General features: G+C 40.8%; 1 protein-coding gene across 2 annotated transcripts in view; it reads left to right on the top strand.

The window, feature by feature from the left end:
* Positions 1-19,853, top strand: part of ADAM12 (ADAM metallopeptidase domain 12) — a 178,654-nt gene that overhangs the window by 23,227 nt on the left and 135,574 nt on the right. For both annotated transcript variants that reach the window (XM_028729961.2, XM_077930356.1), the window contains exon 3: positions 18,588-18,661. In XM_028729961.2, the coding sequence (XP_028585794.2) occupies positions 18,588-18,661 (74 nt within the window). The remainder of the gene's footprint in view (positions 1-18,587; positions 18,662-19,853) is intronic.

Here is a 19,853-nt window from a genome sequence, read left to right as displayed (position 1 = left end):
TTCTGACATAATATTTTGAAGCAGTTGTGATAGCAGTTCAATTTACCCGCAGCCTGGGCCTTGTCCAAGTGCAAATGTTGTTCTGTGGGTCATACTCTTCCATTACATGCAGCTTACATGCAAGGTAACATCGCTTCGTTAAAAGATGCTAGTCGCAAACAAAGTCTATATATTTTACCCGGGAAAAGAGTTGCCAAACTGCAGGGATCTTTCAGTATAAGTAGCAGATAAAGAACTTTACACTCTGCATTGCTGAAACAAGTGGAGCCTTGTAAATCCTCAAAGCTGGCAAGATTTGGGGGAAAATGCTAGCAATACTTAATTCATGGGAATCAAAAGACTGTGAAGCAAGTGCATTGTTGATTCCTATAGTTTCATAGTACAGACTTGCAATTGTCTTGTGTTTTTAGCCATGGCTACAGGGCAAGAAAAGGATAGTGTGTGTGTGTATCTCAAAAAAGATGTATAATATGGCCAAAATACACCACTAAATTCAGTTGTCTTCTACTATTTTCTAGGGGAATTATTTTAAAGGTTGTTTTTGGTTTGTAAGCAGCCTTTAAGGCAGTGTTTCTCAATATTTGATAACCATAGCTGTCAACTTTCAGATTTGAAAATAAGGGATCAGCAGCCTCAGAAATAAGGGATCAGCAGCCTCACCTGTCCCGGGGACAGTCTACAGGATATCTAACAATCCGGGATAGCAGCGGGAAACGGCGCTGGAATAAGGGAATTTACCGCCAAAAAAGGGAAGGTTGACAGCTATGTTGCTAACCCATGTACCCTTTTAGCTAACATAAACATATTATTCACCCGTCAAGCCTGGCTCCCCTAATTATTTCAATCCTTTTGAAAATTCAAATGAAATATTGTGACTTTTAATTATAGTTAATAATTTCTGGCTTAATAAAAATGAATCTAAATGCTTACAATTCTAAAAAATGAATTATTCAAATTTTCAAAAAAATCATATGAAATTAAAAATTTCAACAAGTCTACTACAATTAGTATTGACATGAACACTGATGATGTTGCATGCTAGGCTCAATGTCTTGCATTCAGGACACAGCTTAGGTCACTTTCAACATCCGGTATGTTGAGCTGCTTTGTTTTAATAGTCATAAGAGCATGGGGGGAAGTTTTGCAAAGGTATGTGGATGGAAATGGCACAATGATGAGCAGAGCCTGCACTCCTGTTTTGGGGTATATCAAGAGATATTTCAAGCCAAACTTTTGCAAAGTGAATGATTTGACATCATCTTTGGCTGTTGACGCACACTTGAATTCCAAAAACTTCTCTTGGAGATGCTTTGGCAAGGACTGAATGTCAGGGATAAAAGGGCTCTTCACAGTGTGTTCTGCAGTGACAGGATGGTCTCCTCAGTTCCCTTTGCCAGAGTATTTTGTATTGTCTGCAGAATCAAGTTGTTAACCCAGAGTTTCCAAACTGTGTGTCACTACATGTTAGTGTGTATGCTGCAGTGTGCAGGTGTGTTGTGCAAATGCTCCCTGTGCATAGCTGTCAACCTTTTCCTTTTTTTAAAGGGAAATTCCCTTATTCCAAATAGGATTTCCCTTAAAAAAAGGAAAAAGTTGACAGCTATGTCCCCATGCTTCTCCCGGGGCTGGAAAGGGGTTCGTTTACCCTCCAGTTTGCTAGTAAAACTGAATTAGGTAAAGGTAAAGGGACCCCTGACCATTAGGTCCAGTTGTGACTGACTCTGGGGTTGCGGCGCTCATCTCACTTTATTGGCCGAGGGAGCCGGCGTATAGCTTCCAGGTCATGTAGCCAGCATGACTAAGCCGCTTCTGGCGAAATCAAAGCAGCGCACGGAAATGCCATTTACCTTTCCGCCGGAGCACTACCTATTTATCTACTTGCACTTTGACGTGCTTTTGAACTGCTAGGTTGACAGGAGCAGGGACCGAGTAACGGGAGCTCACCCCGTCATGGGGATTCAAACCGCCGACCTTCTGATTGGCAAGTCCTAGGCTCGTGGTTTAACCCACAGCGCCACCCGAGTCCCAAAACTGAATTACTGTGTTGCAAAATGATGCATGTCTAAAAAGTGTGTCAGCGACATGAAAGGTTGGGAAAGCTCTTTGTTAACCAGTGAAGTTTCTCCAGAGGGCTTCTAGGTGATCTATTTTAGATTCAGCCTGGCAAATCTGAAATGCCTGACTAGGAGACGATGGAGTTTAGTGTTTAGTGAGCAAAGCCAAATGGGATTAATACGGTAAATAAGTTGTAGTTATCTAACTGGATCTTATATGTAGCTGAAATTTTCTCTCTGTCTCTCATGTTTCCGGGTTTGGAGAGAAAGTTTGAAGTTCTCAAAATTGATGGAAATGAACACCATAAATAAACATGTGATTTGATTGATTGATTGATTGATTGATTGATTAACTGAACTGTGCAGGATGAACTGTTGTGCTGGTTATATTGTATGCTCATGGCGTCACAAATATTACTTAATAAGCTGCATATACTCTTCTCACCTTCAGAACAGAACACTTTGTAGTTTTATATTTTCATAGTGCTATCTTTTTTTACTGTACATTATAGAAAGTCGTGTGTCCCCACCACCACTGAAATCTTCATATGTCTTCGTATGCCCACATGGGGGCAGCCCCCCCCCAGTTGAAAGACACAGCTTTAAGGAATAAAGTTGAAAGGCGGAGAAATAATTGAAATATATAGAGATAAAACATCTCATAAAGTGACCTAAAACATTCCCCTGCATAACAAAGCAAAAAAAAAAAAAGGTAATATCCCACATGCCAATCTGTTTAAGACTATTTTATTTATCAAATGAAAGCTTTTGTGTGCTTTTCAGAAAAGGATTTGCAGAACTACAATTGTAGCACAAAGGAGGCCATACCCTGGATCCCTACCTAAGTTGGTAAACCAATGTGATTTGGAGCAAAGCCTCCTACAAATATCTTAAAGAAGGATGGAGCTGATAAACCCTGAAGATTTGGTCATGCACTTGTAGTGTTCTTTGTGAATAGTTGCGTCAATAACTCTGCTAGTGTGGTGTTGTTTCATTGAGCTGGCTTGAAAAAAAAAATGAGTGGCCAAGTTGCATGAGCCAAAAGTTCACTGATTACACTCATAGCAACCTTGCAATTTGGATAACACATCTTACCACTTTGGACTTTTAGAAGCTTGCTGCCGCTGTAATCCTGATCTCCATTGGCTAATATGCTAATATAATTACAAAAAAACCAAAACATTGTGGATTTGCTGTGATTTAGTCACTCACTGTGAAGTACTCTAGGCTGAGTAAATGTCTCACTCGCTATTTCTGTGACACACTGATAGATTTGGCTGGAAGCTTGTTCTACTTGGCCAGTGAAGCCTGTTGGTCTAGTCTTGGCCAAATTGATCTCACTACTGAAGTAATCGACCCAGCTGAGAATGCGAAAGTGTTACGTTTAAGGCTGGTGTTCACTGTGTCTTTGTAATACCTGTTTCTTTTGATCTACCAGCTATAAGGTAGCATCAGAAAACTTGGCTCTTAGAATCCTGGTTGGTTCATATATAGTAGTATATAATGTGATATTTCTTTAATTTAAGCATTAAGAATTTCCATCACAAAAGAGGTTTTGATCTTACTTCGGAATACAGTGAATGGCTGGAACAAAGCATGGTCTTAACAACAATTTAAAAACTACAGCTAATTTGATACAGTTATGGCATGTTACACTCTTTATAAGCACAGTGCTATATTTGTGCTGAGTTCATTTTAATTCTCTATTGGCCATTTCTTTTGTTTTGGTGATGCATAAGTGGCTGCCCTGCCTCAAACCATGGTCTCATCCAGACTTCCTTTTGTGCTGCGTTTCTAGGCACAGGCCTCTTCTTTAAAGCTCTGTGTCCCATGTGCTCCTCCCCATATATATTTTTGCCCTGGCACTTTTGCTGCAAAAACATGCTATTTACTGCTGAATCAGAACAAATGGTGATCCACAGAAAACACAAATTGCTGTTTGTTCTGATTCAGCATTAAGGAGCAGGTTTTCCTGAGGAAAGTGGATTAAACTAAATTTAATAGTTGGAGGCAAGTTGCCTTTCAGAGAAGATTGCTCACTGTTAATGTGCTTCTCATTGAGAAATCTGCAGTGTGCCCAGGGCTTTTTTTCAGCAGAAACTCACCGGAACTCAGTTCTAGCACCACTCAGCTGGGCACCATTGCCATTATAAGAAAACAAGAGAGGTATTCATCTTTTTCTAGAAAAATAACATCGAGTGTGCTTTAAGTGTAAACCCAGGACTTTCTAGAACACAGTTTAAAAGCCATTGCTCTACAGTATAATTTTCCATGCTGCATGAACTGAAAATTTGATTTTAAATATGAAGATACATACTTAAAATTAGTCTATGATCCTAGAAACTAGGGTTTTTTTATGCAATGGCAGCTTCCATTTGAATGAGTAACAGTTTTGGGTTTGTGGAGGGGCAGGGCTGTTTGTGGGATGGGGAATATGAGTGACTATCCTGGTCTCTGCACATTGGGGGGGGGTCTCTCAAATCTGGTAGTTGCTGTGCTGAAGTAGCTTGCTGGACTCTCCTTCCTTGGAGGTTTTTCAGCATAGGTTGCATGACCACCTGTCATATATGTTTTGGCTGAGATTCCTGCATTGCAGAGGGTTGGACCAGATGACCCCCGGGGTCCCTTCCAACTCTACGATTCTATGTTTCTATGAAATAAACAATCACCAGCACTCTGTGTAGTGATAATTTGTGCAATGAGGGGTTGAGGAAACACAGAATGTAAGAACACAAGAAGAACCAGCTGGATGGGGCCAATGGGTCATATAGTCCAGCATCTTCTCCTCACAGTGGCCAACCAGATGCTTATGAGAAGCCCACGAGTAGATCCTGAGTGTATCAGTGATTCCTACCAACAGGTATTAAGATGCATACTGCCTCTGACAGTGGAGGTAGCCATTGTGGCTAGTACTTACTGGTAGCCTTATTCTCCATGAATTGTCTCCATGAATTTAAAAGTGTCTAACCCACTTTTGGGACATGGGTGGCGCTCTGGGTTAAACCGCAGAGCCTAGGACTTGCTGATCAGAAGGTCGGTGGTTTGAATCCCTGCGACGGGGTGAGTTCCCGTTGCTCAGTCCCAGCTCCTGCCAACCTAGCAGTTCGAAAGGATGTCAGAGTGCAAGTAGATAAATAGGTACCACTCTGGCGGGAAGGTAAACGGCGTTTCTGTGCGCTGCTCTGGTTCGCCAGAAGCGGCTTAGTCATGCTGGCCACATGACCTGGAAGCTGTACGCCGGCTCCCTTGGCCAATAAAGAGTCGGTAATGACTGGACCTAATGGTCAGGGGACCCTTTACCCTTAACCCACTTTTATATTCACCCAAACCAATGGCCATCACTACACATCCCATGAGAGCGAATTCTGTAATTTAACTGTGCAGAGTTTGAAGAAGTACTTTATTTTATCTGCCCTGGGTCTTCCAAAATTCAGCTTTATTGGATGGTCCTGAGTTCCAGGCTACCATATGATCAGTTGCAATCATTTCATGAAAACATGGTTCTGTGAATTATAGGAATGAAATAGTGCCTGGGAAGGATCTACGGTGTGTACAATGAGATTAAGGCATGAATGCTGTAAAGATTTATTTCTCTAAACCTCTGGGAGCAGCATCTACAAAATCTTTTAAGCTATTGATATTGGGGCATGGGGGGTGGGTGGAGTGAATCCTCTGTCTACATGGCATTTTTGCATGGCTTTCCCCCCTCCAGTATTCTTTTATGCTGGACCACCTATACCACTATAATGAACAAGACTTAGGTCATATTTAATCACTGGAAAGAGTTTGAAATTTGCTTTGCAAGTACATCTTGATTTATGTCTAGCACTGTAAGACAAAAATAATTTGCATGTAACAATAAAATGCACATCCATTATTTGTCTCCCTTGCCTGATGGCAAAACAAATCCAAACTTCAAAAGCTCTTCGGGAGGTAAAAAGACTTGTAATATGCTGCCTCATAAATATACAAAATTCTACAATGACGATTTAACTGTTTACAATGAGCAAGAGGTAATTCAAAACACATTTTGGGACATCTGGGCTATAAAATCCTTCTGGTAGATCACACAGACTATGTTGCTTAACTGTTTTATTTTCAATTAGCAGTGAGCCGAGACATGGAGGGCTTCTTATTTGGGTTTAATTTGAAATGCTCACTTGGAGAGGTATTCTGTCCCTGAGCTTGTTTGCTGGGAAATCTGCAGCATGTTGCTGTCTGCATCTTGGTTTTGTTGGAGCTGTGGCGAACAGCAAACTTGTGTTGCCTTGAAGTAGTGGAAATATTATGTGATAGGTAGTGAATGTTTTGGATATTTTCACTAAATGCTATTTTGTGTCTCTGGCGTAACCTATAAAGCACAGCTTCTTAGTATGAAACCGAAGGATGCCAACGTGTTTGGCCCATTTTCCCTTTTCTGCTAAATGAAGCTCATTTATAATTACATATCATCAGAAGCTACAAATACCATATGCCTCAGTTTTCCTAAAAGGCTCTAAAACTGCTTAGCAAATTTGGACCTCAAAATGATAATTTTGAAAATCCTAGGTGTCTATGCAATGCTTTTATATCTTGTTTTTACTTCTAGAATTAAAATTATCTGGATTCCAAGTTTTATTTGCCCTCAGTAACCTGTCTCAAGGCTGCACAGCTTCTCCATGACACTGCAGCTAAGCCAAGGCCACTTACCATATTTTTTGCTCTATAAGACTCACTTTTTCCCTCCTAAAAAGTAAGGGGAAATGTGTGTGTGTCTTATGGAGCGAATGCAGGCTGTGCAGCTATCACAGAAGCTAGAACAGCAAGACGGATTGCTGCGCAGCAATCCCTCTTGCTCTTCTGGCTTCTGAGATTCAGAATATTTTTTTTCTTGTTTTCCTCCTCCAAAAACTAGATGTGTCTTGTGATCCAGTGCGTCTTATAGAGCGAAAAATACCTGAAAATTCTTGGGGTACGCCGGTTTGCAGACACAATGTGGTGCAATCAAAAAAGTTGTTGCCTATTTCAATCCAAATAAAAAGGTAAAGGGACCCCTGACCATTAGGTCCAGTCCGATTTGAACCGCTGACTTTCTGATCGGCAAGCCCTAGGCTCTGTGGTTTAGACCACAACACCACCAAAATCCAAATCCAAATTCTTGAGTCTTATTGCTTCCCTGGGATTTCCCCAACAGGGCTGCAGAATTCCTGTGCGTGGGCACACAAATGGAAGCCAGAGAGGCTTTGACCTCACAGGCCCCTTGTGACATTGGAGCCAATCAGGTGCTGCTTCATAAGTGCCACTTAGAGATGCTGCTTTTCCTAATAAGAAATAAAATGCTTAAGTTGCTGGTGTTTCTGCAGGATTGAAATCATTATTTGGTCATCCTGAATTTGCATGCTATATACACTTACATGTGTTTTGGATGATGTGCTACCAATAAATGTCTAACAATGTCTGCTACAACTGAATGTAATAGAACCATCTAGAGTCAATACTTGGGCATTCCATTATATATTTTAAAATACCCTCCTGCTGAGGAGCAGTTGCAGTACAGATGGAGGCCATCACAAACAAACCCAATCATGCAAGAGATTTCTCAACATGAAGACATGTCAGCCTTCTTTATATGCATGCCTTCCCCTCGCTTTGTCTTTTAGGATAGCAGCAGGGAATTTCATTGTTTTGAACTGCAACAGAGCTACTATACTTGCTCAGGAAAGATAATCTTATTTTGCATTTCCTTATATCAAGGGTCTCCAACCTCCAGTAGGCACATTTGAATTTAGACAGTGCGCCATGGACACAGTCACAAAATGGCACCTACACCTTTCATCACTTCACTTGTATACAGGAGGGAAGATATTTGCATCTGTACTCTGTTCTGAAAAGAAGAGAAGGTTCATGCTCAATCCTAGCATCCAGTGAAATGCTGGAATGCTTCAGTTGGGGTGGAGGTGTTCAGTTAAGAGAGGCCAAGCTGGTGCAAACAGGAATTGAGAAGGAAGACTAAACACTCTCTTGTGCATTTTAGAATGTTGAGGGATACGTACTGAGACCATTGCTTTTTTTCTGGCAGTATGCGCTGGTACACATTACTGGCAACTCTGTGCACACGCTCGTCCCCTAAATCGGAGCTTTGCACCACCTTCCCAAAGGCCAGGAAGCTTCTGTCCGGGTTAGTGAGGGAGTTGCAATGCTCTGGCAGGATACGAGAGCCTTCGCTTGTGTGCTGAATACTGGCACCTCTTTTCTAGAAGAAAAACAAAACACTGACTGAGATCATTCATGTGGACAAGCAGGTGCCATCTTGGTGACCACCCCTGCCATCCTTTCGGCTCTGAAACCATATTTATTTTGTCTCTTGGAGACACTGACAGCAAACAGTTGGTATCTGTAAAGCTCTTTTTTTTTGGCATTTTCTATTCCGTCCAATTCGCGGGTGGTGCTGTGGGTAAAACCTCAGTGCCTAGGACTTGCTGATCATCAGGTCAGCGGTTCGAATCCCCGCGGCGGGGTGCGCTCCCGTTGCTCGGTCCCAGCGCCTGCCAACCTAGCAGTTCGAAAGCACCCCCGGGTGCAAGTAGATAAATAGGGACCGCTTACTAGCGGGAAGGTAAACGGCGTTCCGTGTGCTGCGCTGGCTCGCCAAATGCAGCTTGTCACGCTGGCCACATGACCCGGAAGTGTCTGCGGACAGCGCTGGCTCCCGGCCTATAGAGTGAGATGAGCGCACAACCCTAGAGTCTGGCAAGACTGGCCCGTACGGGCAGGGGTACCTTTACCTTTATTCCGTCCAATTAACCATGTGCAGGGTTGAAGTGTGACTGGAGCCATTTGAAAGTGCTGAGGATAGCTTTTGATGTATCAGGAAATTGAGCACTGAGGATCTCTCTCTCTCTCTCTCTCTCTCTCTCTCTCTGTGTGTGTGTGTGTGTGTGTGTGTGTGTGGAAAGGGATGGCAGCTCTCTGCATCTCCACTCCAAGGCAAACAGATTAGAGTGTGGCAAGAACAGCCAGTGGCAGTACTGAAGCCCCTGCAGTTCAAGTACAACAAAATAGATGGCAGATTCTAGTTTCCATTCTCTCCCTGAACAGCTGCCTACCCTGAGAGACAAGCAGCAGCTCTGCTGCCCAGGAGCTAAAGTGCATGTTGGAAACTGATATGACAACTTTAGGGACAAAGACTGAAACAATTTGTGTGCAAAGGGTTTTCCACCAGGCCTCAAGGACAACTCATTTCCATCCTCTGATTTTATTTTTATTTTTTAAAAAAGAGAGCGCTATATAGTGGATTGTGTGTGTGTGCAAATAAGATGGGGCAGCATTTCCTCCTTCCTTGAACATTTGCTCTTCTGCTCATAATGTATTGAGAAATATAGAACAATTCAAGGAACCTAATGAATTATTGAATTTGAGACCACAGATAGGTCTTGACAAAGGAAGAAAGTTGCATTGCAAAAATTTTCAAAACAAAGTCATTTCAGATAAGCAATTCCTATTTTTCTCTGTCTTCTTCTTACATGTGTGTGTGTGTGTGTTTCCCAAATCAGTTTTCATTTATAATGTTCATCTTAATGGTTTATCAATACATTAAGGGGAGAGCTGAAACCGTGAAACATTTCCCTTCTCTAAGCACTATCCAACCTTCCTTAAATGTACTTTGAAACCCTTGAAGAATGATGGCTAATTGAATCTCCCCCTTTAATTTTCATTTAAAATGGAAGTTCAGTTGGAGGTGGATGGGAATTGGCAAATGCATTTCTTGCCTGCCTTAGAGAAACATTTGAAAAGCTGCTGTTACCGTAATGTGTGTGTGTGTGTGTGTGTGAAAGATGCAGAGCTATATAACAACTTGATAGGCAAGATGTTTGTTATGTTTATACTGGGCTTCAGTGGCTATCAGCATGCATAATGCAAAAGTAAAGAAGGGGATGTGGAAATAAAAGATAAATATCTGAACATTTGAGTTTTTGGAGGCCAGCGTTTTCGCTGAAGCAAGGCTCTGAAAAAATGTCCCAGCTGAAATGGGATAACTGAGTGGTAAAAATAACAACTAGCAGCTAGCCTAGCCAAGTGCTTATTCAAACATGTAGCTAAATTATGCAGTATTTCATAATGCATTCAGCTGCAAGTCAAAGTATATCCAGAAAAAGGATTTGAAGGCTTGTAAAACGATATAGGCAGTATTTGGGTGGTGGTTTGTAGGTCAATGTTGTATATTCAGTGTGACATCTTGCTGCAAAAATGAGCTTTGGGGAAGTCCACTGCCTTCCTATAATGCTAGTTCACTGCCTCAGTTGCAGTTTTTCTTCCCCTTTTTTGTTAAATACACATTCTTTCTATAGTAAAAAATGACATCACATAGTTGATCAGATTCAGCTACAGTGTTTCAAGCTGAAGAAAACTGACGAACGGAAGCATGGTTGTAAAGCAGTTGCTACTTGGTAATATGCTGTGGGCAACATTTGACTCTGAATGTATGCTTAGATACCCATGTCCATCTTTTTGTGTCTGTTGAAAAAATCACTGAAAAAGTGCATTTCACAAGGAGGTTGCAAATTGTGCCCACCCACGCACCCCCAATTTGGCTCAGCCTTAGTGGTCTTGCATATGCAGAATATCGCATGATGTTGCAGCCATCAAGTGATGAACTAAGCCAATATTTGGCTTCTTATGTTGTTTGAACCTGGTCTCGTGGTTAACAACAGGCTGCAGCCAACAAATTATTGGCCTTAATGGACATTGATTTCAATGGGAATGACTTGAAACTGAATATCATCCAATGTGGCTTGGAAACTTCTTTCTACAATAAAGTTTGCATATAACCCTGATCTAGGATTTTCCATTTTAAACATGAAAACTGTAAGAAATAAATTCTCACTTGTGTTGATGTAAATCAACAGTAATCTCTGTCTTTTCTTTAAAAAAGGCAAAAAACCTTTATGCACTATAATATTTTAAAGCAATAGACAATACACATGAATAAATATTCATAATTTATGTTCACAAGACTCCATTGTTTTCTCTTGTAGGGTGCTTTTATTTTGTCCATGAAATGCATAGAAGTTGTTCCAATTACTCAAAAAGTTACATTACTCTTATTAAGCCAACCGAATGTGCCTGTATTTTAATTTACTAATACATTTGTCAAAAATCAACATTTCTAGTAGACGACCATTTACCACACATAAAAATAATTAATGTGCCTTGGAAATACAGCCTTGAAATGTTTTTTGCATTATTCAGTATATATGCTGAGATCAGGGGTGAAATATCTCCCTTCGTTTTTTTTTAAACAATACTTCATCTATTTTTCTGCTTAGTCAATTTATCTTTAAAAGATCATGAAAGACAATGGAAATTTAAAAGAAAATAAAGTTAGCTGCTGGCTCTTTACTTTGGCCTAAATTCCATTACCTCATGCAAAAGTCTAACAGTTAGCAAAAAAAAAAAAAAAAGGAATTTGTCTTGGTTACATTTTACAGAGAGATATTTAGAGAGCTTGAAATCTGTGCTAAGTGATCTTGGCATGAAACCTGTGTAATAGAACATAGTAACTGGCTTGGAGTTAAGGGTGAGATTCCAGAAGGAGAGAATAATATTAGGTGAATAAAAGCCAAGTAATCAACTGATGATGTATTAAGCTGTCTGACCTTGAGAGTTCATTCAGGGAGGAAACCTATCTGTTATTACCCCTTCAAGACTTTCGAAATAAATTCAGCTTGGATTAGAATCTGGATAGCTATGATCTCTTTAAATCCTTATTATTTCATTCTTATTATTCCAAGGGCACAGTACAAATTGGTTCCAATCAGCTTTTCTGATGCTGAGATTTTAAGAAATCAAATGAATTAATACAGACAGGGCTATAAGAACCCTTTCTAATTAAGAACTGAACTTTGTAAGGAATAACAGCAACTAACTAGAAACTTGGGATTGTGGTGGATAGATCAGGTTTTTTAAATTTTAATTGTTTTTTTGCTAGCTTTTCAGTTTATCTTCCCTCACAAAAGGTCTCACGTCACAATCACTGACAAATAACAATATGCTAAAATGCCAAGTTATTAAAGAACAGACACATCAAACATTACAATTAGCAGCTCCAGAAAAAAAGCATTAATTAAAGACCACTACGATGCAATTACCCAAATGTGGATTTAAACAAGAAAGTCTTTAATGCTAATGGACCAGAGAAAAGGACCTTAGAGGCTGATCTCAAATATCTGACAGATTCATATGGGTGTGGTTAGTCATTCAAATATCCTGGTCCCAAACCATTTAGGACTTTAAAGATTAATGCCAGTACCTTAAATTGAACCTCCACTCAATGTGTGCTCCTGCTGAAAAAGACAAAATCCATGCTAGGGATTGTTAATAAATAGCCTAAGTGACTGAAAATAAAATGGCCATGATCATAAAGGTATTAGATATAGATCTGTGGTTCATCCATATTTGGAATGCACTGTATAGTTCTTGTTGCTTGTCTCAAAAAAGGAAACAGTACAGCTTTAAAAGGTGCAAAAAAAGGCCACAGTTTTAGGTGTATGGAACATGTTCCCTACAAGAAAAGGCTGATTGATGTCTCTGAGCTCACCAGATTCTACTCTATCCATTGCTTGGTTTAGTGCCGATCTGTTATGCACAGAAATAAACATCCACGTTGAATTATACTTGTTACAGAATTTAGTTGCATTTTAGTGTCCCACTGATGCAGATGATACAATTAGGTGGGTTTTGTTTGTTTTGTTTATTTATTAAATTTGTGCACAGCCCTTCATCCAAAGATAACAGGGTGGTTCACAGTTAATAGTGGATGCATGCCCATTCTGCCAGGTTGGTAATAATTAGTCAAAAGAAACTGGATTCTTTGTTGCTGCAATAACAAATATGTCCCTAAAGGAGAAGATGTTGCTAAACTCAAGGCTTCAGTTGCTTGGACTCTACTCAAGACAATCACATACTGCTCAATTTCCAGACTTCTTTTTTTCCAAAAAATAGCTGAATCGGTTACTGCTTTCCAGCTTCAGACCCTTCTAAATTTGTTTCTGTGTCTCTGCCATTCTTTTCTTGATCAGGGTAAGATACTGAGAATTTGGTCTTATCAACACCTACCTTTTGCCCCTCTCTTTCCAGGTACAGGTCCATGCTTTAAAGTGTAATGTCCAAGCTTCCCCCAACCCCCCCTTTTTTGCCCTGTAGCTTTCACCACAAAACCCCGCTTTTTAGTGCTTAATTGGAGCAAACATCAATTTAGGTTTTCCGGGGATTGATGTTTTCTTTGATTGAACTTTAAAGAGTGAGTTTTTGTGGGGAAAGCTCTGTAGAAGAAGAAAAAAGACATGCAGCTTTAAATAGCAGGAAATAGCCTGTAAAGATCGAAGGAACATCTTTTGTGAACTTTTGCCACCTAGAAGTTAATGGGGAAGTTGTACTCTGTTAGTGTCGTACAAGATGTGACATAAATTGCATAAACACCATGAATGTTGCTGTGTTTATAAAAGTGTAACTAGCCACTGCAGCCCACTCACCCTACCCCTCTAAGCAGCAGGTCCATGAAAGGGTGGATAGTGGGACAGGGGGCGGGAATTTAAACCTTCCTAGTCTGATGCTAACCATGTGAGAGAGGGAGAGGCACTTTGTTTCTAACTATGGCTTACTATTATACGCAAATGGAACCTGTGTAATTTGTGGCTAAAATAAGCATAAACAAACATTACTTGAGCTCTCTTGGGAGAGATGTAAAATCTTCTGCATGTTCTATGCAGAATATATAAAGTAACATTTGTGCAGAAAATACAGCATTTTAACCAAGTTTAGTGCATGTTTTTGGCAGGGTATATTTAAAACTGAGGTTTATGTATTTAAAACAAACAGGTAATAAATCTATACAGATACATTTCTTATCCATATGTCTCTGCTATGTTGATGCTTTCTTTTTTTGAACACCGCTTAGATATATTTTAAATATATTAAGTGGTATAGAAATCAAATATTTAATATGAATATATATTTACAAAGTCAATAAATGTGCATACTCACTCAGGGGAAGGTGGCCTTACCCCTTTTCTTGTATTGTTGTAGTCAATCAAGTACCATCAGGTTATTTTAAAAGCCTTTCATTTACTTTAACCCCTTAATATTTTCATTATAGTCATAAGTTTTTCTGGAGGTGCTACTTGCCAGACCTTTTGATACCAAGATTCCAGTATAGTAATACAGAAGTTCTTACAGTGCCTGGCAGTAATAGCATCTGCTGCAACTAAAAAGTGGCTTATTAGTTCTTAATTTATGATACCAACCCCTTTGCATTTTGTTCCAACAATAATTTCAGCAGTGGGGAATTAGCCACACTTCTAAAACACAGCAGATAACCAGCTTCCTAAGCTGCCCTGATTGAAATGGCTGATCACAATGACTTACGTGGTGCCTCTAAAACCAGCATATATATTCAAGCTCTTGATCTTCAGAATGACCTCTGTTGTTGCTGAGCTTGTAGAAACAGATCTAATACCTGAAAAGGTAAATATACTTCAAAATAATGTATTGTCATCAAAGATGGTTTGCCTTCTCTATTGAGAGTATGTAATTATATATACAGGTTTTTAAATAGAACCTAATAATAATTGCCTGACAATGAAGATTTCTTAAGGACTCATGAATAACCATACTCTTCATTTTGCATCTTTTATTTTTTTTAATTGAGAGATTTTTTAACCTGTTATTAACTGGATTGTCCCACAACATGTTAGAGTAGTATTTAAAAGAAAAGATAAGAGCAGGTATGATTATATGAATTAAAACATTTAACCACCAAACAAACAAACAAACAAACAGGAGTGGACTAACATCCAACAGCTGAGGCAAACAGATGTATTTGACCTGGCAATGCCAGTAATGTTGGTGCCAATTGTACCTCAGAGGGAAGGTAAAAAGGTAAAGGTAAAGGACCCCCAGACAGTGAAGTCCAGTTGAATTCGACTATGGGGTGTGGCACTCACCTCTGCTTTTAGGCTGAGGGAGCTGGCGTTTGTCTGCAGACAGCTTTTCCAGGTCATGTGGCCAGCATGATGAAACTGCTTCTGGCACATGGAACACCATGACAAGTGGCAGAGCACATGGAAGCTGTTTACCTTTCCACCGCAGCGGTACCTATTTATCTACTCACGCTGGTATGCTTTCGAGCTGCTAGGTTGCCTGGAGCTGGGACAAAGGCCATGGGAGCTCACCCCATCACACGGATTTGAACTGCTGACCTTAAGATCGGCAAACCCAAGAGGCTTGGTGGTTTAGACCACCTGTGTCCCTCCAGGGAGAAGGATGTTCCCTAATAATCAGTACGTCACCACAAAGAAGGTCATGTCTTATCTTGCCCCCTATGTACTTTCTCTGGGGAAGTACAGCACACAATGCACTTTCCCTAGAATGGTAGGCATTCCCTCTGGAAGGACAGATCAGAATTTGGGGCTGCTTCTGGATCCATCTTTGTCAGTGCAGGCTCAGGTAGCCCTAGTGGCTAGGAATGCCTTTCACTAGCTACAGCTGGTATACCAACTATCGTAATCAGGCTGTTTTTAGATTGGGACAGTCTGGCCATATTGATCTATGCATTGGTAGCCTCCATGCTCGATTATTTATTTAAACAATTCATATATCACTTAGCTACACTAATCCCCAATCAGTTTACAAATGCACAGTACAAAAAGTTAGCATCAGTTAAAAAGCTATAGCATGAAACTTCAGTTAAAAGCCTTCTGGAATAAAACTGCAATGTGCTGGTAGAAAATGCTGTGGCTAGACTTTTATTGGGGACAGATTGTCACCAGCATGTAATTCCTAGTGCTCAAAAGATTGCCCTGCCTGCCCATATGCTGTTGGACCAGTTTCAAGACTCTTGTGGTCATTTACAAGGCCCTTAACAACTTGGGGTCAGGATGCCTGATCCTTAATATCCCTGTTCACTCACTGAAGTCTGTGAGGGGAATCATTGTTAGTGTGCATGTTAGATGCATGGCTTGTCTCCACCAGGAGCCGCACCCAATTTTATGGAACTGCCAGTTGAGCTCAGCCTGTTCCCTGATTAGCTTCTGGAACTTCCTGGAGACATTTTTAGTCCAGCAAGCTTTTAAACTGAACTCTGATTTTACGGTTGTTGTTTTGTCTTAGACTTAGAGAATGATTTTATAATGTTAATTCATATTGGATTAATTGTTTTGGGTCTCCTGCACACCATTTAGAGAATAGTGTAATTAAGCAGTATATAAATTGTATAAATAAATGAGTGAGCGAGTCTCAGACCTGAAAGGATCCCTTAAGCTGTTGCAATTCTGTTTTATTCTTTCCAAGTTATATAGTATATTTATTTCTTCTAAGTCTTGGAACCATTTGCCTAATATTAAAGTGGTAATCAACGTTGCCTCTAAATATTCATGGCTATCAATGATTCCCAAGTGCCTGGTGAATGCCAAGGCTTTGCCTGAAGCATTTATTTAGTATGGTAGAGGGATCCAGTTATTGCAAAGTTCATTCCAATGCCTTATTTTAATCTAGCTGCTTTCTTGCATGAAAATAATATTTATGAATCTCCACTATTGACATGAAATAGATTACCCCAGATGCTGGTGACCATAGTTGTTGTTTGTTTGTTTGTTTGTTTGCTTGCTTGCTTGTTTGTTTAAGTCTAGGCATACTTAATAGCATTCCTGAGAAAGTTCTGGTTCTGCCAGGTTGTAGCAATCTTTTCCTGAGAGTTCGTGAGAAGTTTTGCACGTCTTAAGCAGTTCTCCCCAAACTTTCCCCGCTTAAGATTTCATGGGATCCCAGACCAACCCCTGGCCTAAGAGAACCTGCTCTGCCTGTCCCACCCCCCACCCAAGTCCTAGGGAAGGCACTTGAGCAAATATGGAAAAAGAAGATCTCCCTGCTCTTAGCACTGATGCTGGGGGTGGGGTGGGGGGAGCTGTCATGGAGCCCACTCCTTGTGGGAGTATCATTAGGCAGTTTCCCTATGGGAAAAGAAAGAGGTCATGGGAAATGCTTAGGTGGCTAAGCTCTTTGTGCCCATCCCAGTGTGTGTGATACGATTGCCTCACAAGAAGGAGGAGACTACAACTAGAACCGCAAAAAAATTCAGCTTCTTACATGTTTCTGTAGGAAAAGCCCTTTGGGTGTCATGTGATCCAATTCATACAGGAGTAATGTACCAAAACAAGCAGGGCAAAACAACTTAACAGGAGAGAGACCTGAGCAGGAGATCTTCTGGTAAATACCTTCGCTCCTGTGTCTTTTATACATCATGGCCTTACCAGACCCCCAGTATGAGGTAATCAGGAAATTAAGGCTGTATTTCATCTTGAAATGTGAATTCTATACCATTCCTCCTGAGCCCTCCCTCTTGCTAATTTGGAGGAGGAAAAGGGGGATCTTGTGCTAGCAGAAGTCCTTGCAGGGGCTTCTGCTAGCAGGGCTTGTTAGCTGAATATTGCACAAGGATTTGAACAAGAGCAGTGGTCCATATACAGTGGTACCTCGGGTTAAGAACGTAATTCGTTCTGGTGGTCCGTTCTTAACCTGAAACTGTTCTTAACCTGAGGTACCACTTTAGCTAATGGGGCCTCCTGCTGCCGCCACGCCGCCGCCGCACGATTTCTGTTCTCATCCTGAAGCAAAGTTCTTAACCCGAGGTACTATTTCTGGATTAGCGGAGTCTGTAACCTGAAGCATCTGTAACCTGAAGTGTCTGTAACCCAAGGTACCACTGTATTTTATATATACGCCAATCCCTTATCCATGGTTTTTATAATCCCTCAAAGTTTAAAAATCTACTCCAAGCAAAATCCTTGTGCATAGCTTTCTTGAAGAAGCCTAGTATTTGAAATGCTGAAACACTTATGGACACACATACACCATTGTCTCTAATAATGTTTTTAATTATAGCAACAAGTTCTGATTTCCTTAATTTTTGCTAATAGTTTAAGGGCACGCTGTCAATGAGTGATACTGAGGCCTGTAGAAATATATTGTTCAGGGAAGTTTTTAAATATTTAACGCTGTACTGTTTTTAACACTTGATTGGGAGCCGCCCAGAGTCGCTGGGGAAACTCAGCCAGATGGGCGGGGTATAAATAAATTATTATTATTATTATTAGTAGTAGTAGTAGTAGTATTAGTATTAGTATTAGTATTATTATTATTATATTGTTATTATTCTATCAATCTGCAGTTCAAGCACACACCTTAATTTATCTGAGGTACTAAATCAATAAAATAAATGTGTTTAAATATATTTGCAGTTGGCAGCGTAAATTAAAAATAGATGTCAAAGAAAATGAAAGATTGTTGAGATACTAGCCAATGTTTTACTCCCCCCCCCCCAAATCCTACTAATGCTTCCTTGCTGTTCACTTTACCTTAAACCCCATCTTCCTGCTGATCTTGTCACAATCTTCTTGACAATAAGGGTCCCAATCTTGTACATTTTTACCTGTCACAGAGCAGGGGTGCCTACATTTTCTGTTTGGAGTAATAGAATTAGTCTTCAATTTCATTTTTCAGACTCACCCAGCAGTGCTGAAACTTCTTATACAAACTGAAAGTGAGCAACTTGTCATCATCCTGGAGAGAAATGAGTAAGTACTTCTAATTTGTATTCCTTGCAGTCTAGTAGTGTTAGTGAGTCGATTGCAAAGTTAAAATTGATGGGTTACATAATGCATGAGGAACTGTAGCTCAGACTGCTATCTAGCTTTAGAAAATAGCCTCATGTAACCATATTTCTAGGCTTTTTCTTGTTCAAAACAAGATGGTAAGTACATGTATAATTACATATATCTCTTTCTACATTGCTTTAAGCCTGCTTCATCCCCCACCCCTTTGTAACCATTATTCACACAGTTAAAGGCAGTCCAGTTTTCTTGAAACAAACGGTATTTCTTTATTGCTTCCTTTCATTATCACTGCTTAGTTTGATAGACTGTGGCCCAGTGACAGTTCCTGCTCATCTGGGTCTCCAGGGGAGCAGCTTTTGCCATGTGGCATGGCTGTGGCATGGTCCAATGTCTGCTATTTTCATGTGTGGCCATGAGGGGATGACCAGAGCCTCTCCTTCCGGCCATGCTAGCCCACAGGGAAAAGCCCTGGCCCAGGGGGCAAATCTGGTCACAGGGGAAGAGGCTGACCTGCCCCATTCCCTTCCAGTACTTAAGTGGATGGCTGCATGAAGTTCACCCACTTTGGAGGCCAACTGCAAATTCAGCACCCACCCAAGCTGGAGGTGGCCTGGCTGAAGGTGAGGGGGCAGGCTTGTGTGAGGACCTTGCTATGGTTTCTTTGGTCACTATTCTGGGCCTGGGGGGATTCCCCCCCCCCTGCAGACAAATTGGCTGGTCTGCAGGTCACAACTCTGGCAGATAAGGCATTAGGTTGGATCCTTATTTGATTGGGTACAGTACTCTGTTAAAGGGGTCCAGGAAGGGTGTTTCTGTCTGGGGGCCCATATGGGGGCCAGAGGGCCATAGCACTTTCCCTAGTAGCAGCCCAAGTGGAATTGATGCACCTGGTCCATGTCAGGGGCAGCTCCTCAGCTCTGGGTTGACACCACCATAATTATCAACCAGCAGGCAGACTGCTTAATACCAGATTCATACCCAGTGCCTGGCCAAACCCTACTTACATCTGTAATCAGTCTGTAAAACTTGGCCGATTTCAACCCAAATACCAATCTCCTGTGTTTATTTCTACGCTGCCTGGCCCTTGCTGTGCTGTGGGCAAAATGCTCCTGTGATGGCAATCATCAGTTGGTTTGTCACTCTCTTTTTAGTG

Source organism: Podarcis muralis, chromosome 6, assembly GCF_964188315.1.
Source record: "Podarcis muralis chromosome 6, rPodMur119.hap1.1, whole genome shotgun sequence".
In the NCBI taxonomy this organism is placed as follows: Eukaryota; Metazoa; Chordata; class Lepidosauria; order Squamata; family Lacertidae; genus Podarcis; species Podarcis muralis.
Note: the sequence above shows the minus strand (reverse complement) of the source record. Positions and strands in the feature narration are given on the sequence as shown.